This window comes from Xenia sp. Carnegie-2017, unplaced genomic scaffold, assembly GCF_021976095.1.
Source record: "Xenia sp. Carnegie-2017 unplaced genomic scaffold, XeniaSp_v1 HiC_scaffold_13, whole genome shotgun sequence".
Taxonomy (NCBI): Eukaryota; Metazoa; Cnidaria; class Anthozoa; order Malacalcyonacea; family Xeniidae; genus Xenia; species Xenia sp. Carnegie-2017.
Window position 1 is genome coordinate 2,991,091 of NW_025813436.1, and position 24,605 is coordinate 3,015,695.

Sequence of the window (24,605 nt, forward strand, 5' to 3'; positions counted from 1 at the left end):
TAATAATACTCCAGTGATATATTTTTGATGACACAATTTTTATTGTTTATTTCACGATTGTTTTCACATCAACTGCCAAGCTTATCGGCCTGCCGTGATATGCATAGTTCTCATTTTCTTTTTTATTTGTTTTACACATACGTAATAAGACTGGAGCTTTGCATCATTGAAATATGTTCTGGATTTTTATGCATTTATATCAATAAAATAGCTTTTTAGGAACAGTTTTTGCGAAGATCTTTCACTTCTCTTTGCGACACTGAGCTATATGTATATTCGCAGTCTGTGCATTTTCATGTCATGAAAAAATGCCTCCAAAAAACATTTTTATCTTTAGTAAATTGCTCAATTTTTACGAAACTTTATAGGCTTGTGTATATAACATGGAACTACAATATTAATAGGCGGTTTGAACTTTTAGGTATGCCTGCAACTTTTAAAACTCGCGCGGATTTTTATTAATTTTTGTCTTTGCTTTCAAATTTCTCAGCAATACTATGACTTTTGGCCGATTTTTTTCGACATTCTATCATTTTGACTCATATTCTTTACTTTCGATGATATTTTGAAATATTATCGCAACGTTTACATTCAAATTTAATAAATATAAAAATGCTATTTTTTGAAAATTATTTTATTAAAGCACTGGCGCGACCTGCAAGAATGAAAAAATCTGGCTTCTATTTACTCCCCTGACTGATCGATCCAGATGCATTGTAGTTCAATGATCACAGCATAACGGCCATTTTGTGGGTCAAGAAAATGGCGGATTTTGATATTGTACTCAATGCGACTAAGAACTAAGACAAACGATAATAATCGTCAATAAACATTATCAATCGAGTTTTGATAATGTTTATTGACGTAGTGATGTAATTGAATTCAGTGCGACGCAAGCTTAAAACCTAACGACGTAAACATACACAGTGCAGCGCAGGGCATATTGGTTGACACAAATTCATTAAGCAGCAGAAATATTTTACTAATGCGAAGTGGTGCGAACATCCCAAACACCAGACAATGCAGAGTAGTAAAACAATGACTTACTTGATTGTAATAGTTATGAGGGGGTTGTGGGGGCATCGGGGGGATAAACATCCCAACTGGAATAGGAATGTTACCCACAGCTGCAGCAACTGTCCTTTCAGCTCCAATATAACCCATGCGATCATGTGTCCGGTAATACGCATCCTGATAGGTTGCCGTTGGATCCATTTGCGGGGGAAATCCGTGGCCAATAACCCGACCGGGCATAAGAGCCTCGCGAGCATCAAACATAGTGGAGCTCATGTACCGGCCACCCTGTGATTATCAAATATATTATTACGTATAAAATATCTAGCATAATTTAAATGGATAGAAGAGAATGTACCTAGTGTACAATCTACTCAACACACCTATTTTTACATCAAACATGCCTAGGCTATATTTACAATCACCCCTAGGCTATGCTTACAATCACCCCTAGGCTATACTTACATGCCTAGGCTATACTTACATGCCTAGGCTATACTTACATGCCTAGGTTATAGTTACATGCCTAGGTTATAGTTACATGCCTAGGCTATACTTACATGCCTGGGCTATACTTACATGCCTGGGCTATACTTACATGCCTAGGTTATACTTACATGCCTAGGTTATACTTACATGCCTAGGCTATACTTACATGCCTGGGCTGTACTTACATGCCTAGGGTATACTTACATGCCTAAGCTATACTTACATGCCTAGGCTATGCTCACATGCCTAGGCTTAACTTACAAGCACCCCTAGGCTATACTTACATGCGTAAGCTACACATACATGCCTAGGCTATACTTACATGCCTAGGTTATAGTTACATGCCTAGGTTATACTTACATGCCTAGGCTATACTTACATGCCTGGCTATACTTACATGCCTGGGCTATACTTACATGCCTAGGTTATACTTACATGCCTAGGCTATACTTACATGCCTCTATACATGCCCTATACTTACATGCTCATACTTACATGCCTAGGTTATACTTACATGCCTAGGCTATACTTACATGCCTAGGCTATACTTACAATCACCCCTAGGCTATACTTACATGCTTAGGCTATTCTTACATGCCTAGGCTATACTTACAATCACCCCTAGGCTATACTTACCTGCCTAGGTTATACTTACATGCCTAGGCTATACTTACAATCACCCCTAGGCTATACTTACATGCCTAGGCTATACTTACATGCCTAGGTTATATTTACATGCCTAGGCTATACTTACATGCCTAGGTTATACTTACATGCCTAGGCTATACTTACATGCCTAGGTTATACTTACATGCCTAGGCTATACTTACATGCCTAGGCTATACCTACATGCCTAGGCTATACTTACAATCACCCCTAGGCTATACTTATAATCATCCCTAGGCTATACTTACATGCCTAGGCTATACTTACATGCCTAGGCTATACTTACAATCACCCCTAGGCTATACTTATAATCATCCCTAGGCTATACTTACATGCCTAGGCTATACTTACATGCCTCGGCTATACTTACAATCACCCCTAGGCTATACTTACAATCACCCATAGGCTATACTTACATGCCTAGGCTATACTTACAATCACCCCTAGGCTATACTTACAATCACCCATAGGCTATACTTACATGCCTAGGCTATACTTATAATCACCCCTAGGCTGAAAGAGAACTCACCGGGTTAGTTTTGTTCACCAGTTTTCTTGGTTTACTAAACTGAATCATACTTTCTTTCATGTTGTTTAATGGACCTATATGAATCGAAGCAAATGCAGCAACAAAGCAATTGTAAGTTGAATTACCGAAGTAAGGTACTTGCTTCACGAATTTTGTCATAATCATTATTTGTTCAGAATTTTTTGCTTCCTTGGTTCGTCGACTGTATTTCTTAATAACTAATCAAGAAGCTGTTTACAATTAATTGTAACAGAGAAAGATGTAAAGTACAACAACTTGTAATTTTGTAATTTAGAGAAGGAAAAAAGAAAGGAGATTGTTTCAACCATGAACAGTACATGCCATGGTAGTAAAATAACAGGTACTGGTGAATGTTAGAAAGAGGAATTGCAGGTCCGAACTTTGAGTCAGGATCAAGTTTTGCTCATGATCTAATAACACACTCTTTACCTTCGACCAAAACTTTATTCTCCTTGTAATAGTTTAGCAAATGATTCCAAAGTTCTTGCTAAAACAACGACAATAAATGATCATCATTGCAAGATGATGAGCCTGATGAGCATTCGATGTAATTTTCAATGTTATTAAAGTATTTACCCGTGACAGTACTTTAGGATTTCCAACAATCAACGTTCCATATCTGAAGAAGAAAAATAAAAAAATGTCAGTTCTAGTTTACAAATTTTAAAGGCCAGAATGCATAAGGATGTAGATGACAAGCAGTCTTTGCGTATTGCACGATACTGATTTGCGAGCTCAACATATACATAGCAATGACCTAGAATCCAATCTACTAGATATCTGACTCCTCCAAAATTCTATAGCTACGAGTGAGGCAAGCCGCCATCTTAAAAGGTGGAAAACTGACGATATTTACAACTAATATCAGCTTTTGCTGAGTTGAAACACAGTTGCAAATTGAATAGTCTAGGTTAAATTTTTAAAATGTTTAACAGGATTGAGTTTTTAAACCTTCTTTTAGCTTATTTTGAGTTTTGCTTTTTGCCACCTTTCAAGATTGCGTCCTCGCCTCACATTGACGTGTCTGTAGCATTGAATAATAAATATACTGAAATGATAACGCCATTAAGAATGCCCTGTGATTGGATGAAGCCAACATACGTCTAAAACTTGTCTACTACCCCCTAAAACAATGCATATTTTCTTGGCGATCAATGTTTGTTTTTACTTTTGGCAACGAGAATTCCGTCAAAATTTTATTTCTTGTCGTTTTTTCGACAATTTTTAGCAAGATATCTACGTGGAAAAACGTAATCGACAAGAATCGAGGGTGATCCGACAAACTACTACAAGACGGAAAATGCTAAAAAATAGATAAAAACATTTTATTTGAATATTTTCAGTATTATACACATCTTTTTTATAAATACATCTTTTACGTGCATCATTGATGTCTTTTTACGTTTAAAAAATGTTCATTGGGTCTTTTAAATAAAAATATATTTTTCAGTTTCCCAGTGTTTATTTTATTTTTGGTTTTATATTAAAATGTAGCGCATCAAGCTTATTCTTGATGTGAGATGTGCTTATATTGTTTTCCTTTTTATTGCGTTTTTTACACTTAACATACAAAAATAGGACATTGTTTACATGAAATATGTTATTTGTATTTATACATGACATGAAAAAAGCTTTTTAAATAGTCTTTTTTGCGAAAATCTTTACTTTTCATTATGATACACTGAGCTATAAATGTACTTACAATGTTTGTGTTTTCGTGACATGAAAAATGCTTCTTAAAAAACGCATTATTCTCTTTATTCGATGATTCAAATTTTTGGAAACATTAATAGTTTGTGTAATTAACCGAGAACTACAATATTTTGGCCGTAGAAACAGGTAGGCATATCTAGAACTTCTAATAACTCAGAAAAAGCGAATATGTTCGCGCGGTTTTTTTTCCAAGTTTTTGTCAGATAATATTTCAGAAACTAAACGACATTTGTTCAATGTGATGTGGTTACTTGAGTGAAAAATTTGATGCCTCTACTATAGTCAAAACTAAATATTGAAGGTATTAAACAAACAGAAAAGGGTGAATTTCAGCGATATAAAAAGTTGTATTTTTTGTAAAACTAAGGTTAGAAAGGACTGGCACTACCTACAAAACACGGCTTCAATCCCCGGGTTATCATTCCAGTATACTTATAATTCAATAGTCGGTAGTACGACATCTAGGGGACTGGATTTTAGTTCATTTACACAAGATGTCCCTCCCGCCAAAAAAAAACGAAACCTATATGAACTAACTATGTATTGTCATACATTGATTTTCATCTCAAGTCTAATGCGCCAAAGCTTAGTAAAGTCAAGCCTGGTTCTAATAAAGTCGTCCGAGTCATTTCAGTCGTACCAAAATTTCACAGACGACCCGTGCGACTGTATGAGAACATTTCAAAGGCGACCGGGATGACCTCAAATGACTCACACGACTGAAACGACTAGGATCGCTTGGATAGAACTTTGCTCTATCCGGACGACGGAAACGACCGTTGAGAAATGCAAGCGACCTTTTTATGGCGAAAAAACGATTTTAAGAAGCAAACAACTAGCCAAAAGACTTTGTCTTTGATAAACAGCATCTGCCATTCTTAGATGTTTCGCGAAAAAACTAATTAAGCAGTCTCTCGGCAGCGCTAGTACGAATATATGAGAATTCCATAGCTTGAGTCGTTCCAGTCGTTTTGAAAAACAACGGAAACAACTCGAAACGACTCGGATGACTTAAGCGACTTAATGAGAACCAGGCTTAAAGTCGACAGTGACTAAGTAATAACAGCCACAAAAACGTAATCATATTTTTCACAATTTGCAACGAACATGGACAAACTAGCGTGTAACTAAAAATTAACTAGGCGGAACAAATAGCTATTGCAGACTAAATTGTCTTATGTAGATTTAATTTTTATGCATACATAATTATTTGTAGCAGAAGGGGAAGAGATATGGTAGGCAGTTGACTAAATATAAAAATTGATTTGAAAGCAAAAGATGATGATTCAACAACAAGTAAGTCTAATTTGCCTTGGTTGTTTCCTCATTGCTACACAACAGTGAATCATAACAAAGTAAAATACATCTGTCAAATGGATAAGGCAATTGCACCGTGTAAGTATCGTCGTGCGATCATAACACAAACGGATGCACGTTTCGAAAGCACGATCACAAAAAGATTTATAAAATACACTCACTTCGCACGTGTCAATGCTACGTTGAGACGACGGGGATCTTGCAGAAACCCAATACCCTAAAAAAAATGTGTTATGAGTGATATGAAGAGTATAAGGATAGACACATAAAACCATGGAAGGAAGAATGGCTAAAAACACCACATATTATAACCAAATATGGATTACCTGATGCTCGTTGGACCTGACACAAGAAAGTATAATGTAATCTTTCTCTCGGCCTTGGAATGCATCCACACTCGCTACCTCAATATCCTGAAGATGAAATTAAAATAAGTAATGTTCCAACCATAATCACACTCACTCGACAATTACCTGGTACAGATTCACGTGCATCGATCCACTGTACTGCATATACTGCACGATGTAGGCCCGTTGTCCCTCATACGGTGTTATCACCCCTATTTGACCAGGTTTAACACCTGCACGCAGGAATCGCGTGGCAATCTTTTCAACGGCTGCAGCTTCCGTTCTGCAAAATTATAGCAGGAAAATTTAGACATTCGTCGCCATGGTTTAAAATCTAACGGAGTGGTGTTTATAAACAGGTAAGTCGCGCCATTATTTAGATCGTTACTAAATTGTAGTGTAAGAACTCGTGTCTGATCAACATTAAGTCACACATGATGAGGACATTGGACTGGACTACATAAGAAATCAAGTTTCATCATTAGATCACACTGATAACTGTTGCAACGCATTTAGTGTACCATAGGTGAGAATGAATAAGATAATAAAGACAATGGTGACGATAAGGAGGAACTTGTTGCATAACATGCTTATTGTAATGATAACCTTGAAAGTAGCAGTTTAAAGGAAAAGTGTGAACAAACAAAAAAAACTTTTAGTTAGGGTATCATTAAGTTTGATTTGGACTCATTTGGGACTTCTGTTGTAGAGTTGCACCCATTAGTTGTACCCAGTGTGGTATTCTATGGTCGATTGTCAAATGAGTTAGCCACCATCATCCTTCAAAAATGTTGTAACCCTTTCCTGACCCCACAATTTGGTAGTACTACCCGGACATATTGATTCTACTAGTCCTTGACTATAATAATCCAGCGTGAAACCAATAATGTAGATGGAGAGGTCGCAACGTTCTACCTATTTAACGCCTTTTTTAAATCAACAGATCACTCCTGATTAAGACAATCAATTTCAGTTTATAAAGACTCGAGTTTCATATCAAATAACATCTTGTGTAAAACAATAAACAACAAGCGTGCAACGAAACCTAGGTTCAGGACGGCTGATTTTAAGCAAGGCCCGGGGCTTTAAAATAGTGCAGTCTATATACCACACGAAGTATAAACAAACAGACATATAGAAGATCAAATAAGTATTACCTGTTAAGGAATGATGTTCCCGATGATCCTATTTCTTCTTGCCCAGTCGTAGCATAAAAGAACATTGGTTTCTCAGGGACAGGCCAAGGAAAGTCCATTCCTGGTTGCATTCGCTCCGCTAAACAACAAATAATTACTCAAAGCTGAAATAGGTGATCGAACATTTTCAATTTGAAAATTATGTTTTCCATGACCGACGTAGAGAGGATACGAGACAAAGGGGGGAGGGGGCGGGGGCTGGGGAGCGGTAGGGTGAAGAATCCTCATGATAAACAGAGGGAACAATTTTTATTGATACTTTTGCCTTCAAAATCCTCGTAATCGTAAACTAAAACCGTGTCATTGAAGAAACATCTTAATTCATTAGCAGGTTGTAGAGTTGAGTTTTTAGGTGCACGGGCATTTGCATTTAATGCTTGCCCACCATAAAAATTGCACTTCCGCCATCTGTACAACTAACGTTTCGAAATTTATAAAAACAGCTGTTTGAGGCTGTAAATCTTACCAACTGTAACACCATTCTGTAGTGTCCCGTCGTAAAAAAGATTGGATGGAAACTCGCTCAACGCAGGATGCATACGGTACTGTACTTGAAGACGGATAGGTCGTATACCAAGAACAACAAGACGCTCGAATAACGATTGCGATAAGCCTGCACTGCAGGTAAGATGGTGGAAAGAAAACATTAATAATGTGCGAAAGATGAATGGTTGGGGATTTAAAGGGTTGGTTGAATAATTTATATTATGGTACAGTAATGGATTTAGGAGGACTTAGGAGAGCCTTGGCTAGAAGGTGTGCAGTAGAGGGGCCAACTTCCTTACAAAATACAAATACACCAACAAATTAAACAAAAGCAATTGTGACTAGAATTTAATAGAGTACCCTTTGAAAAATCAAAAGAGCATGAGAAATGAATCTTTAGGGTGAGATAAGAACTTGCCATGCATACACAGAATAATCGCTGAAGTACAATTAAATACTCAATTACTTTGCCGCTTTTTTACACATCACAACAGGACCCAATTGACAATGATCACCAACGAGAACGAGCTACAGAAAACAAGTAATTTTATTACCATATATAAATTCAGCAAAACCATTAGTCGTTTGTATAAAAAATCAACATCATTGTCTTTTCCAGTCAACGAAAACACAAAAATACTTGCATAGCGGTAGTATACGTACTACTTCTTACACTAATGATCAGAAATATTGGAGCAATTGTAAATGAGTGATGAAATTAGAGAGACAAGACTTGGTCACGATAAGCTTGTATTGTTTTTTGGACATGTCCGGGTTTTGTGAATCAAGTCAATTTACACTTAATTAGTTTGTTTGAGTACCTTTAGAGAGAGGGAAAAGAAACAAAATTCCATTGAAAACAAGTTATTTTTTTTCAAATAGAAGGGTTTCAAAGTTTAAATTACCTGTTTACACCCAACAACGACTGGAATCATACACTCAGGTTCTGTAGCCTGGGTCGACTCATCAATGAGAACGGATCTAAAGCGGAACTTTGAGAGTCTAGGGTCACCAGCACCAACACATGTTGTACAGATAACGTCCGCATTCTGCAAAACAAAAAAAGAAAAAAGATGTGACAAAAGAAATAAATCCAACCTGCGTGAAGCAGCACCGTATTAAGCTGTCACTCGGCGTTAAGCAGTCATGGGTCACTGTCCCGACAGTTTCTTAATATAAATAGTATTTGAGTTAACATTTTTTAAACTTTCACTTCTTAAGACGTGGTCACCTCTTCCTAGGTCCGAAACTAAATTTTTCATTGTCTTTAAATTGTATTTAAAACTATGAAGTAACAACAGCACAAATTACAATTACAGGGTGACTCCCCCCCTCCCCCCCAAAAAAGGAACTCGCACAAATAATTAAGTATGCATTAAAATAAAATCTAGATACGAATTTAGTCTGCAAATAGCTGTTTGTTTCGCCTGGTTAATTTAATTACACGCTAGTTTTAACCATGTTCATTGCAATATAGGGAAACCATGATTAGGTTTTTGTGGAGGTAATTACTCAGTTACTGTCACTTTGATTAACAAAGCTTTTGCGCAAAAAAATGTAGATAAGTCTAAACTTGTTTTTAATGCTAGTTACATTATAGTGCGTAATAGTTTCAGCAAATACATAATTAATTTATGCAGGTTCCGTTTTCTTGGGACACCTTGTATGATTAAGTATTCAATCATGAGGCTTTTAAAGTCTTCATATTATCTTAATAAGACATTTGAGAAACATCACTGTTTAGTAGTTCAACAGAGATCACGCTCCTGTTAAATTAAGCCTAGTCATCGCGAGAGATACATCGCGGATTCTTGTCAAAAAAGTGACTGACTGAATTATAGCCACGATGTATAACGAAATTACAACTTCAAAGATTTCTTCGAACGTGTGACCGCGGTGGAAACAAAATGAATGAAGATCATTTCCGTTTTGTATTCATTATTTAATGCTGACTGTTTTTGCTCAAATATACAAAATTGTACTTTCACGTTAGCCGCCATGCTGTTGTTAAATTTGGAACATAATGCACATGATGCACATAATTCACTGTGCCTTAATTACGAAGTGCAACTGCAATATTTTCTCGTCTGTTGTCCTAAATTAGATCACTTCACGATTCAATAAATTTTTATAAACCAATTGTGAAATTCTATCGGCAAAACCCACACGATAAACTCCGTCTAAGAAAGACAACGGGTGGAGTGAAATATTTACACATCTTACTTGAAGTAACTCTCGCTCGCAATTTCTCTTCAACGTTTTGTAACGCTTTTCATCTGAAGACGAAAGTTCTCCTTGTTCATCTTTCAGTTGCTGAAGTTTCTGTAATTCCGGCACGCTTTCCATGTTGCGAACCTGGTTATGCAATGCAAGGAACGCAACGGGGGAATCAATGGCCTCCCGGCTTTTGGCGCAAAGACGTACAACCTAAAAGAAAGACAAATGAAACATTTGAAGCAGGATCAGTCAATCGTTTGGCCTGGGCATTGAAACAAATAGCAACTCGCAAAACATTGCTACACGTTGAAAAAAGCTATTAGTTTAAGATTGATTCCAAAATAGGAAATTTCGCAGCAAAATAAATTTTGAGAGGAAAAAGTTCGCTTCACCAGTGAGTTACAACTCGTTCTAGTAACTGCAAAAGCGAATAAAGAAGTAAATTTAATAGGATTATTCATGTACAACTATCATTGTATTTCGTATTGATATATTTCATTTCTCGCAAAAAATTGAGCTCGTGGTATGAGGGCTTAAGTAAAATCATTCCTTTTTCGCCCGAAGCAGTACGTTACTACACAGGCAGTGAAAAAGAACCAGCAACTCACTAACATGAAACAGTTTAACAGAGTAACATTGGAACAAAGTGCCCAAAAATAACAATAAAAATTAATAGTAGCTATTATTTAACAACTAGTTCATTTTTGTCCGATCCGATTGTTTCGGTAAAAACAATTGGTTGTGTGTTCAGACGATAATTTATGGATGTCTATATTCTTTAGATATTCACAGCCGTGGGAACAGACACTTATGTGATCCAGTACATTTATCAACATATTTTGCGTATTTTTGTGCTTATTTCCAAGTCTTTTTCAAATCTAATTTTTTTGCGCCAAAATAAAATTTGGAAAGTAAGGAGAGTGAGAAATCTAGAGCTACGTAGTCGGTTTTCTTCGATCTTGATGAAAACAGAGCAACTTTTATATCCATCAGATTTTTCAGACTAACAGATCAGTCTGTCGGAGGCTCACTTAACATATGTTTACACGATGTGTTTTTTAGGATGCGACAAGTCGGTTCGTGTGAACGGTTACCAGACAAGGCCTAAGCGGTACTTGTCGACTGCCTTTGTATGTGAAAAATTCTAGAACAGTCTCCTGTTTTGTATCGCGTTTTTTTAAGTTTTTACTGGGCGCCACTGTGAATAGTCATTTACCTTTAACCCAGTTTTATGAATCTTCTCGGTCAACTGATCCACAGCAATATTACTTGGTGCGCAAACCAACACCTGCCTACGTAACAAAACAAAATTATCAAAGAAATTTGACAAAACTGAAAGTTTTTTTCGGCAAATCAAGTCGGAAGTCGACAGTCCTGAAATGTCTTACCCCATATTTTGTCTCACAAGATGGTAAACAACAGATGCAGATGTTACGGTCTTTCCAGTACCCGGTGGTCCCTAAAAGTACAGAAACATACCAATGACACCTTAAATATCATCTTTTTTCAACTATCACCTTTTCACGTTACCAACCTGAATTAGACTTAGCGGCCGCTGTAGTACGGTTTTGACAGCATAAACTTGAGAATGATTGAGCTCGGGAAGTCCCGGCGCCGAGAATCTTTTCGGGAGCGTGCACTTCACTATTTGTTCCTCCATGTCGTGACCAAGTAATTTGTGATAAATATAACCGCTGACCGACGTCTCATCGACTGCAAACGTTTTCATCGCAGCTTGCATGCTAAAGCAATAGGATAAATCAACAGCAACTCATTTCAAAATACAGATTTTAGATTTGAAGATGCTGACGCTCCAAATAAGAGCAGTTCTTAGATGTTTGTGTTCATGTCGACTGACGTCTTAACCTCTCTAGCTGTAGTTATTTTCAGACTCGACACTTAAAAACATGAAACCAAGTATCGTTAAATGTGACGACGTTCGTTGATGTCATTTGAATGAAATATTAAAGTGTCTATATCTCCCTCAGAGAAATAATCTATTTAGATAGAGTTGACGATTTCAAGAAAAGTTGCAACAGATTTTATAACACGAAAATTTGATCTTCCTTGACGTTTTGGGTCTCAAAGTTGGCTTTTTTCGTGTTTGACCGTGAGGTGCTGTGACTGGATCTAGTTCATCCTACGTGACGTACATTGCTGCGAATTTTGATAGTATTTGAAAAACTCACTCGTGCATGATTTTTCCAAATTGCACTCGAAACCATGCTATTACATATACATATTTAGCGTATTTTTGTTCTTGTTTTTAAGTCTTTCACATCAAATGTTTTGCGCCAAATGAAATTTGGAAATGAGAGTGAGAGGTCCGGGACTAGTCGGCTTCCTTTGATCTTGTCGGATGAAAATAGAGCAAGTTCTATTTCCATCCGATTTTTCAGACTGACGGATGCGACTGTCGTAAGCTCACTTTATATGTGTTCGCTCGATCCGTTTTTTTGATCCGACAAAATTGGATGGTGTGAAAGGGCCTTAAAACTTCCACCAGCCATTGTAATTGCTTTGTATACATTGCAATAATTTAACTTCCCGCCTTCGAAATGTTGTAGTATTGGCTCTTAGATCACTTCTTCGTGTAACTAACCAATCAGGAGCACAGTTTTCAAAAGTAAATTGCACTGTATTTAATTTTTTTATGTACTGGCATTTACGACAAATTGCACTGCTTAAAATCATTAAAAATTGAGAATTTTTTTCATTTATATTATTAGTTATTGAATAATACTCTAATTCTATAGTGTTAAAAGGCAACGAGTTCTCCAATGTAAGTCACATCCGGTGAACCAGACCCAGTCACAGCACCTCACGGTTAAACGCGAAAAAAAGCAATAAAATATATTGCAAATGTTCTTAAACTCGTCAACTCTATCTAAACAGATTATTTTCCTGAGGGTGATAAAGGCACGTTAAGTTTTGTATTAATGTAATAAAAAATCAATCACATGTAACACCATACTCACCGATCAAACGAAGTGGATTTCCAAACAAAATCAACGCAGAAGTTATGTGTGCATTCAATAGGAGCGCCGAGATTACTGCGCAATTCGATGCCAACTTCATCACCATAATCTGACAATAAAATTAAGGAGTGGAACAAGGACAAAGATGCAAGGGATCCATGGCTGTGTCAGTTTTATTTCTCATACATACGCATAAAAGTTCAACTCAAAAAGTTCGAGAAAATACAACAAATGTGGTACCAAATATAAAACCCCGTGACGTAGCCAACTTTCAAGTTGATTATGCTATGTAAATATTTTGGTGTTCAATCAATGGAAAAAACAATCGATTTCTAAGAAAATGAATGATGGAAAATGAATGGTGAAAAATTTACATAGCATAAACAAATTTGCGAGCTGGTTAACCACTAAATTTACTGAACAAACTTTTGTCAGCTACCAGTTTTTAAATTACAACTAAGCTGCTGGAAAACACTAGGTTTCACGTTATACATACGGAACACATACCAAAGTCTCTTTATGTAAGCATTGTTTAAGAGTTCTATGTGAGGAGCAATCTCCAAGCACACCACTCATTCCCACAGCACACCAGTTTCTCCTCCAAGCACACCACTCATTCCCACAGCACACCAGTTTCTCCTCTAAGCACACCACTTATTCCCACAGCACACCAGTTTCTCCTCCAACACAGCACTCACTTCCGCAGCACACCAGTTTTTCCTCCAACACAGCACTCACTTCCGCAGCACACCAGTTTCTCCTCCAACACAGCAATCACTTCCACACCACACCAATCACTCACATAGCACACCACCCCCTCCCCCAACACAACACTCACTACCCCAAAAAACCACCCACTCCACCAACACACCACTGACAACTACCCCAGCACACAACTGATCCCTCCCCCTAGAGCACCGCTCACCAATTTTGATACAAAGGATACTATTAGGCACTTTAATCACATGTCCAACGCCTTGCCATGGTTTGTGCAGTTCACCAATGTAACGAACACGAAGCTCGTCACCCGCCATCAATCGTATGTCATCGTTTGCTTTTGGAAAGCTGAAATAAGCTATACGTTTCTTGTTCAAACCGATGTCCCAGCGAATAACGATGTTGTCTTGAGTCTATACAAAAGATTTTGAATTCAATAAATGCGGCTATGTAGGTACCTATCGAATGTGGCTATGTACGTGGGGAATAAGACACATCAAATTTCTAAAAACAAACTTGCTCAATATTGGCGAACAGATGGTGTACCTGGCAAACATTGAGTGTGCCTGACAAGCATAGAGAAAACCTGTAAAGCATAGGGTGTTTCTGACAAGCATAGGGTATTTCTGAAAACCATAGGGTATTTCTGAAAACCTGACAAGCATAGAGTGTACCTGACAAGCATAAGGTGTACCTGAGATTCCTTTAGTCTTTTGTCATAATCAGCTTCAAGTTTGACCAGCGGCCCAAAAATGTTCTGATATTGATAAGCATCCTCGTACCTGTATAAAATAACTTAAAATTTAACATTTCACAGTAAAAACTCATTCTTTAACAATGAATTGTAATAAATCCACTCCTTCAAAACCGATCTTAATTAGCTATATACTTAACAAATAGCTAACATTTAACTGTTGTCTATACAATTTTATATAATAACCAGAATAATTTGAGCAATTTCATTCGTCGAGAGCTATGATCTATAAGAGGACATACGCACGGAATTGACGTCACAGAAAATTTCATGTTTATAAAAACAAACAAATGGCGGATGTATTTGAAAGTTTATCGCAATACCTCAGTGAATGGGAAAATAAAGATATTCACAAAGACCTAGTTGAGGCAGTTAACGTATTTGAGCAAAAAGAAAATAAAAAACCGAGTTTTCAAACATTAATTTGTACTTCGTCTTCGATAACAAAATTTCACATTTTATCACGTGATTAAGCTAGCCAATAGCATTTCTTCAATACTATAGATCACGTAAGCGTGATAATTGCAAAATCAAGACTTTTCAATGTTCCAAGTGTTGTTAGACAAAGAAAACAAACTGTGTGACAGTTTAAGTTGAGAATTTTTTTGATTTTATTATATAAAACAACTGTATAGACAACGGTTAAATGTTATCTATTTGTTAAATAGATACAAGGGTATGACGTCATTTGTGATAAGAATTAAAAAAGTGCCACGAGCCGCCGAGAGAGTTTTGAGTGTATAAGTTTGTTTTCTTTGTCCCCAACACTTGGAAAATTGAAAACTCATGATCTATAGGTTTGAAGAAATGCCATTGGCTGGCTTAAGTTACGTGCTAGAGTTTGATTGGCTAAAAGAATAAACAAGCAATGGCTGGTAAATTTTGATGGAGACAAAGTACAATCAACGTTCAAAAACCGTTTTTTGTTTCTTTTCTTTTTGCTCAAATACGTCAACTGCTGCAGCTAGGTCTTCTTAATGTTTTCATTCGTCCATTCAAGGATAAATTCAGGTCAATATTCAAATAATTTCACCGTTTGTTTGTAATTCAAAACTCTGTTATTTGTTATATAACTTTGTTATTTCTCAGACGTCAGTGCGTAAGTCGCTTTATAGATCGTAGCTCTCGACCAATGAAATAGCTAAAATTCGTATTATTATTGTATAAAATCTTTTATTTCACAAAAATGATAAAATATGACCGCTGATTCGTTCAAAAATTTTCCTTTCAAATATTTAAACAAAAGAATTTTTCAAAAAAACGTTTAAAATTTACGTATTTTTAAAATCTATGGTTTACCCTTAAAAATACTTCCATAGCATGAACTTATTTACAGAAAATCAATGGTTTAACGTATTCTATCTTACCGCAACATTACTGGTTGTGGTTCATCGTCAACCCCAGGCTTTTCTAAATCCTCCAACAACGCATCGGGATTGTTCTATATTCAAAAAGTTAAATCTTATAAGAAAGTCAGGAAACACGCAATAAAACATTAGTTTTGGCCAAATGATGCGCTTTATTGCCATGTTCTTAGCAAGAGGCTGTAGAGAGACATATCCTTATTTTCAATATAATAAGCACTAAGTCTAGGAGAGCGGGAAAATTTTGTGATATTTTGAATGCGCATTAATTTATCAAAAAACGATAGCGCATCGATGCACCAGCTAAATCATGTGTATTGGAAGTGGAGTGTAAAAACTTCCACTTCTTTATAAAACTATGCAAGTATTCTTGTGTCAAAAAAGTTAACCTTCCACAATTCTTCGAGTTTGTTGATCTGTTGAGCATTGATCTAGAAAACATAACAATCTTCAATAATAAAAGACGACCACATAGAGAATATTGCTCGAAAAAAGTTGAAAAAAGGATACTTCAAACATCGCTACACGGATCACTTTGCACGACAATTATCCCCTTTTAAATCACGAAGTCACCATAAGTTGGCTTATCGATCGCGATAAGTTGGGGACGAAGTCGTGGCTTAATATGTATGATTTGATAGAGACGCATAACTGATCTTTTTTTCATATTTTAACAAACAATGTAAAGCATAGAATACTTGTCTGGCACGCATCTGATCTTCTTCGGAAGGAATTTTCACCAACCATGGGAGGAAACATCGGTCGTTAATTAACGGTTGCCACTGACTTGGATCCCTTGTCACAAGAAAAGAAATTGGTCTTTAATACTTTGCGTACAAAAACAGCCTTTTCTACATATACTTGGTTTCAAACATACGCAGCTGCAAAAATTATTAATACAAAACATTTTCCGAGTTTCTATAAAGTTATAAAAACAAGCGGAAATATTTGGGGGAAACAAGAATTTGCTTGTCAAGCACGAACACGAAATACGAGTTTGTACAGATTTACACGCAAGAAGTCTTAAGGCCTGATTATATGAAGGAAAGCTGGCCCAGATAGCGAGGTATCCCGATGATTTCAAGGGATTGAAAAGAGGCAAAACTTCAAGGTTAAAAATTACAAATGTTTGCGAAGCACCACACGTCACTCCGGTTGTAACTCTCAAATTAGGGCGAATTGGTCGTTTCAATTTTAAATGTTTTGAGAAGTTATGAAATCAGAATATTGTAAAATTGCTGGAGAAGATTTATCTGATGATAAGTATAGATACGTTTCCATTTGCCAAAATCATTTATTCTTGTTTGGAAAAAGCTGTTTAATTCAAACTTATATTAAACGCATAAACACAAGCAATTTAAGCCAATACAACCACAAAGCTTTAATTACCAGTTCATATCTTTCAAACTACTTTGTGTGGCACAAGGTTGCCTGAAAAATACATAACATTTCGTCAGAGTCACTTTCACACTTATCCAAGACTACCTCTAACCATGACTAGTCATACACATACAAAAGACTACCTCTAACAATGACTAGTCTTAACATTTAAAAGACTACCTCTAACTATGACTACCCATACACATACAAAAGGCCACCTCTAACCATGACTAGTCATACACATACAAAAGACTACCTCTAACTATGACTAGTCATACACATACAAAAGGCCACCTCTAACCATGACTAGTCATACACATACAAAAGACTACCTTTAACTATGACTAGTCATACACATACAAAAGACTACCTTTAACTATGACTAGTCATACACGTAGAAAAGACTACCTTTAACCATGACTAGTCATACACGTACAAAAGACTACCTTTAACCATGACTAGTCATACACATACAAAAGACCACCTCTAACCATGACTAGTCATAACATTTAAAAGACTACCTTCAACCATGACTAGTCATACACATACAAAAGACTACCTTTAACCATGACTAGTCATACACATACAAAAGACCACCTCTAACCATGACTAGTCATAACATTTAAAAGACTACCTTCAACCATGACTAGTCATACACATACAAAAGACTACCTTTAACCATGACTAGTCATACACATACAAAAGACAACCTCTAACTATGACTAGTCATACACGTACAAAAGACTACCTTTAACCATGACTAGTCATACACATACAAAAGACTACCTTTAACCATGAGCAGTCATACACATACAAAAGACTACCTTTAACCATGACTAGTCATACACATACAAAAAACTACCTTTAACCATGACTAGTCATACACATACAAAAGACAACCTCTAACTATGACTAGTCATACACGTACAAGACTACCTTTAACCATGACTAGTCATACACATACAAAAGACTACCTTTAACCATGACTAGTCATACACATACAAAAGACTACCTTTAACCATGACTAGTCATACACATACAAAAGACTACCTCTAACCATGACTAGTCATACACATACAAAAGACAACCTCTAACCATGACTAGTCATAACATTTAAAAGACTACCTTCAACCATGACTAGTCATACACATACAAAAGACTACCTTTAACCATGACTAGTCATACACATACAAAAGACTACCTTTAACCATGACTAGTCATACACGTACAAAAGACTACCTTTAACCATGACTAGTCATACACATACAAAAGACTAACTTTAACCGTGACTAGTCAGTCATACACATACAAAAGACTACCTTTAACCATGACTAGTCATACACATACAAAAACTACCTTTAACCATGACTAGTCATACACATACAAAAGACAACCTCTAACTATGACTAGTCATACACGTACAAAAGACTACCTTTAACCATGACTAGTCATACACATACAAAAGACTACCTCTAACCATGACTAGTCATACACATACAAAAGACAACCTCTAACCATGACTAGTCATAACATTTAAAAGACTACCTTCAACCATGACTAGTCATACACATACAAAAGACTACCTTTAACCATGACTAGTCATACACATACAAAGACTACCTTTAACCATGACTAGTCATACACGTACAAAGACTACCTTTAACCATGACTAGTCATACACATACAAAAGACTAACTTTAACCGTGACTAGTCAGTCATACACATACAAAAGACTACCTTTAACCATGACTAGTCATACACATACAAAAAACTACCTTTAACCATGACTAGTCATACACATACAAAAGACAACCTCTAACTATGACTAGTCATACACGTACAAAAGACTACCTTTAACCATGACTAGTCATACACATACAAAAGACTACCTTTAACCATGACTAGTCATACACATACAAAAGACTACCTCTAACCATGACTAGTCATACACATACAAAAGACAACCTCTAACTATGACTAGTCATACACGTACAAAAGACTACCTTTAACCATGACTAGTCATACACATTGAAAAGACTAGCTCCAACCCATAAGTGGTACACTTTCATTACCTACCGACAAAGCAACACCACCACTGAATCAGCTTTGGCAGGTATAAATCCCAAGAGGAAAACATTCTTTGATCCACAATTGTAGCATTCCAAAACTGTTTCACCAAGAGGACCATCTTTATGTAATGTAACCTCCTTATGCTTGGCTCTCACGAGATGGTTTATGATATGACTAAATGCAAATATTTACATAATGAAAACATATAGCAGGTCAATCGCAGATTTGTCCAACACCTGTTTTCAGCAGATCAACTCTACACTAATATGATGATCAAATAATCATGCTTAAACAAGGAAAACTTCGTTTGTGTATCAAGCTATGCTTATTACCAAGACCATTTATAGGGGCATTAGGTGAGAAATTACTGCAGAGAAATACACCCATGATGATTATAAATTATACTAGAGATGCAATTGATGATGAATTGGTGGAGCGGAGAGTTTGTGGGTGAGGCGGGAAATTTAGGTCTTGGTGGCATCGCAGCCATTGCTTAGTAAACATGAAGTAAACAAATATGCTTTTGCTATCTGCTTTCGAGTTTGGGATTCTTTTTTATCTTTCTGTTGTAAGTGTTTTTGTTCTTTTGTCCGAAACATCGAGAAATTTATCAACTTTAAATGTTAGCAAACGATTCTTAGCAAGCTGTTATTATGATTATATGTTGTTTATAAACTCTGTGCATTGTATGTTTTAATTAAACTGCAAGCGATGAAAACTTACGTTGTTCTTGCCTGTTTTTCTGTTTTTAAAATATACATATTGACATGTCTAAACCGTTTTAACCTTTTTCCGGAGTGGATGAGAAATATATGTTTTTTTCAAGTCTTTTAGCAGTTGAATTAAAGACAAAAAAGGCCTTTATATCAAGCAACACTCACGAATATAATTAACTGAATAATTATTAAAGAAACATTAAGATGTTTTGCATAATACGAGCGGTTATTATCATCTAAAATTACGATGAAAAGAAAAACCTTGTTCAACAAATTGATTTTGATAATATTTACGCATATTTAGAAAAAGTCAAAAAATCACAGTTAGCATCTGTAGCTTAACATCCGGGAATCGATTTTGTCCCACCAAAATGCGTACGAATTTTTAGACTTTAGATTATATTACGATGCAAACTCTAGTATTATTTGTAATCTCTATACAGGGACGGGGGAGCAAAATAGGAAGTGCTAAGTCTTCAATTCTACTATAAAGTCTCATAATAATGGCAGTGTGCGAATTAGTTCAGAAAAAGTGTTTCTTTAGAGGCATAATGAAATCAATATTACGTTAAATATTCTATAGCGCTAATTGCTAAATTAATATTCTTAAACGTGAACAAATTCATATGATTTACGAAAGTGTTTTTCGTTACATCCCCTGACCCAGTATAAAATGTATGAGAGAAATTGTTTTCGCATGTTATTCTCTCCTCTTTTTTTGTGCAAACTTTACAGCGCAATAAATTCACCACTTGACCATCATCCTAGTAATCAAACGAGTCAGCATTTGATATTTCCATCTATTTTTTTCACTGTATTAATGATGCACTCGAATTGAAACATATGAAAGACTTTAATTATTTTTTTACTGTATTAACTTTGCTGGTAGTTACAACCTTTCGACGAAAATGGCAAGAAAGACAAAAGTGAAAAAAGAATGACCGAATATACTTTTGCTTTCTGATTATTAACAATAACATCCTTGATGTTTACTTACGATAAAAAACATCATATTTATGTCATATTACAAGCAATATGTAAAATCAAAAAGTATGGCTGATCAAGGTTGCCAGTTTTACTTAATATTTTGAGCCAAATTTGGCTTCTTTTTCTCACGTTAGGCTTATTTAAAATAAAAATTCCCTTTGGTTTATTCTTCAAATTTGGCTTATTAAAGTTTTTTCGTTTTGTTTTAAGAATCAAAATTAAAATGTTTCCCGATTTTACTGAAAATACTCAAAATAGCTATGATGCCACAAACAGTACGTAACGGTCTACAAAACAACTCAAATGCAAAAATTGACATTAATAATGTATTACACCCCTATTGTCATAAGCATATAAGCAACATGTAAGTAGACTGTTGACAGACTTCTCAGTCTCAGTGACAACGTCTTTAAATTTGATGACATTGTGCCAACATGGATTTTAATGTCGTGCAGCGCACTCGTTTATAAAGTAAAGATCAGTAAAGACTAAGCTTAAAAACTTTCTTCAATTTATGTGGTAGTAATCAATGAAGAAGTTTTTTTGCATATCGTTTGAAAAAGTGATGTGTAATTGTTTTCATTTTAGCTAAAACGATGTGCAAATTGCACATTGCACACCGTTAATTTGCACACTGAATGGGCTTCTCAAGTTCCCGCTATAGATACACCTCTCTTAACATTAGCTAGAGATGGAGCAGAAGGGTACCAATTTTCCTGTCATATGTCAAAATACCAAGCAATGAAGGAAAATCAATCGTGATTTTATTTAATTATGAACAATTTCTTTCGAAAACATCTCTCATTCATGTTAACAGAATATCAGTTAAATGGCATGGCGACACATAAATCTGATCTTAAGTAGAGATCCCTACAAAACCACTCTTCATCCATCCCTGAATATTCAAATATTAAAATTTACAATGAACAAATATTCAAATATTAAAATTTGAATTAGCAAGTTTTCATTTTTCAACATGTGCTATGTAATATGAACAGAACTTTTTTAATTAATCTTAAAAGATGTGTATGTTTACATTAAATGTTACAAAATGTTACGTTTCAGTTGACAGTTTTTTAATGCAAGCTATGAGGCCTTAAAACATTGACAGTTTTTTTTTGGGGGGGGGGAGTATGTTACTCACAAAACATTAGATTTCACTCCCCTAAATTGCTCACCCTTCTAACAAACATTTTAAATCCCCCCCCCAATTTTTTTTAACAAAGTGAGTTTTTCTGGGTAATGTTTCAACTGCCGAACACTACCATCTGAGGCTACACTACTTAATAACTGATCCTAAAATCCTTACTCTCTTAAGCATTACCCCAGTAAAAACTATAAAAATCTGCACGTGCTTAGAAAGTCTTGAAATTCTTATTGTACTCACATTAGTAGTGGGAATAAAATTGACTCATTCACTATGATGTGAAATGAAATCACAACAGCATGAAATAAAACAACGATAAAATATAGCTGGGCTGTTATAGTATATTAAAAAATAAAAAGAAATATAATATTTGTTTTAATATTTGTTTTATTCTAGGTGTGAAAACATCAACATACCAAAAATTTGAAATAAATATCAATATTTTTGGTGTTTTGCTTTTGCAATGTAATTAAAGTTAGTTTTAATGCTTTTTAATTGTGTAGTAGGCAATAACAATTTTTAATCCCAATTAAGCTATAGTTGTAGCTAAGTTTCAATTCAATGACGTGAATGCAGCTGACACCAGGAACAAGCAAACATGCTGACATTTTTGACAAAAAATTTAAGGTAAGTATTACAACAATTATCTATGCAATTACATCATGTCTGGTAATTGTTCACTGTGCCAAATCCTAATCATCTAAATGTAGATATTTTTGTAATATATCGATTTGGTTTATAGACAATAAACAAAAATTTCTACATTGAATTTTATCCTCACTATCTGCTTCAGTGGTTAAGGGATTGGGAAACACGATGATGTTGAAAACACATGACTGCACAAAAGTATGTCCCTTTTTCAAAATAAAATTGCTACTAGCATTCATTCATTCATTCATTCACTAATTTTTCTACACCACTAACAGATGGATCACACACACAATAGATATTCTTTCTTCAGACCAGCAAACATTTTGCTAACCTTCCTGATGTATTTCCACGACTATTGCAAAACCATTTCTTCGTTTGATTACACATCACTACAGAAGCTGGATCATGGATGCCACAATATCTGAAATGAGAATTTCAGCAGGTTCCAAATTACTAATTAAGACATGGCAAATTCTCATTTATTCAGAGATTCTGCATCATATCAAAGAAATCTCGTTTTCTCGGTTATACAAAAAATTATATAAAAATATAGCTCTACAGAAATGATGAAGTCTCATCATGTACCTAAGTGATGCATTTGCCACCTGACCTGATTGAAATAATGTATCAATCCATGGGCAAAGTGTTTCAGATCCTCTAAAATTTAATTTTGCCTCAATTTTTGAAATCCATCTATCGATCTCTTACTTGCAATCAACACCAGCATCTTTGATGTTTGATGGCCCCCAATGAAAAACATGCTCTACAGTGCATGTTTCACAGTTGCTATGCTTAAGTAGGAACTACATTTTGTGATTTACCAATCACATGCCCAATTCCATTGCTTTTCTGTAATTGCCACTTGCCCTATGTCACCAGAGTCTGCTTTTTATATTGAAAAGGTAATATTAAGCAGTTCAACGTGATCAAAAGCTAAGTGGCCATTTTAGAGTCACATTTTGAATTTTTTCATGGTTGACATTGGAAAATGTGGTGGTCACAAAATATGGGATCTACTGAACTTAGGAAAAATATAGAAACAGAAAGACCGTATGTAATCTTTGTGCAATAAAGTTGACACTGCACGTATGAATTACAAGTTTTGAAACAAAGTTTTTTCAAAGATACTTTTCTTCTGTAAGGTATAGCTTTAAGTAAAACAAAATAAAACAAATTCTGTTTTATTTTGTTTTGCTTGAAATTGTCTGCTTGTCCTGGTTATAGGTATAGCTTTTAGGTTTTTAATCTTCAAAAATGCCAATTAATGCCATTAACTGTTATATAAGTAGAACACTAATAGTGGAAAGTGTTTAGAACCGTCAATACACAACCTGCATGCATGGGGAGGTAAATCTTTTGTATAATACGCTTCGTCGTCTTCTTCTTCAAAGTTCAACTCGCCCAAAGTCTTCGTCACATTGCCAACGGTTTCCTTGTCAACAGCGCTTTCATCTTCACCGTTTTTCAACTTCTCGCTCAAAGTTTCTTCTGCCTTTGACGGTGAAACGTTGACCGAAGTTTCGTTAGCGACTGGTTGACTCGCCTGAGATTGAGTCTGCGTTTGAGAAGGCGCTGTGAAATCCGTAAATTCGTAGGCACTTCCTTGCGTATCGGCTCCAAAATCCGCTTCGTCTGTATCAAGGAAGGTCAAGGTTTGAGACGCCGGCCCATAAGGATCCACGCTCATTTTTTTCTAGGAAGAAAATTTGAAGAGAATATTCACTTTCTCTTTGTAGTTCAACAACTCACTCAAACACACGTTTTACGAAATTACGATGGCGATGGCAAATTATCAATCGTGCTGCCATTTGAACGTATGAGCAATTCAATGAAAATTCCTCGTTTT

The 24,605-nt window shown here is 35.7% G+C and overlaps 1 protein-coding gene and 1 long non-coding RNA gene across 2 annotated transcripts in view; one reads left to right on the forward strand and one right to left on the reverse strand.

Moving 5' to 3' along the window:
* Positions 1–24,548, reverse strand: part of LOC124449482 (regulator of nonsense transcripts 1-like) — a 29,880-nt gene extending 5,332 nt beyond the window's left edge. The window contains exons 1-25 of the mRNA XM_047000407.1: positions 24,091–24,548; positions 23,091–23,180; positions 19,265–19,432; positions 17,198–17,239; positions 16,507–16,603; positions 16,198–16,239; positions 15,812–15,885; positions 14,385–14,472; positions 13,920–14,103; positions 12,974–13,082; positions 11,530–11,737; positions 11,384–11,454; positions 11,212–11,287; positions 10,002–10,205; positions 8,684–8,827; positions 8,245–8,306; positions 7,759–7,910; positions 7,254–7,371; positions 6,223–6,379; positions 6,076–6,162; positions 5,911–5,966; positions 3,296–3,338; positions 3,149–3,206; positions 2,699–2,772; positions 1,048–1,302 (exon numbers count right to left, since the gene is read on the reverse strand). Coding sequence (XP_046856363.1) covers positions 1,048–1,302; positions 2,699–2,772; positions 3,149–3,206; positions 3,296–3,338; positions 5,911–5,966; positions 6,076–6,162; positions 6,223–6,379; positions 7,254–7,371; positions 7,759–7,910; positions 8,245–8,306; positions 8,684–8,827; positions 10,002–10,205; positions 11,212–11,287; positions 11,384–11,454; positions 11,530–11,737; positions 12,974–13,082; positions 13,920–14,103; positions 14,385–14,472; positions 15,812–15,885; positions 16,198–16,239; positions 16,507–16,603; positions 17,198–17,239; positions 19,265–19,432; positions 23,091–23,180; positions 24,091–24,446 — 3,015 coding nt within the window. The 5' untranslated portion in view covers positions 24,447–24,548. The remainder of the gene's footprint in view (positions 1–1,047; positions 1,303–2,698; positions 2,773–3,148; positions 3,207–3,295; positions 3,339–5,910; positions 5,967–6,075; positions 6,163–6,222; positions 6,380–7,253; positions 7,372–7,758; positions 7,911–8,244; positions 8,307–8,683; positions 8,828–10,001; positions 10,206–11,211; positions 11,288–11,383; positions 11,455–11,529; positions 11,738–12,973; positions 13,083–13,919; positions 14,104–14,384; positions 14,473–15,811; positions 15,886–16,197; positions 16,240–16,506; positions 16,604–17,197; positions 17,240–19,264; positions 19,433–23,090; positions 23,181–24,090) is intronic.
* LOC124449510 lies at positions 1,019–14,843 on the forward strand. Its single transcript, XR_006949427.1, has 3 exons — positions 1,019–1,030; positions 8,731–8,735; positions 14,773–14,843. It is a non-coding gene; the product is annotated as an uncharacterized LOC124449510 (long non-coding RNA).
* Positions 24,549–24,605: the final 57 nt, after the last annotated feature.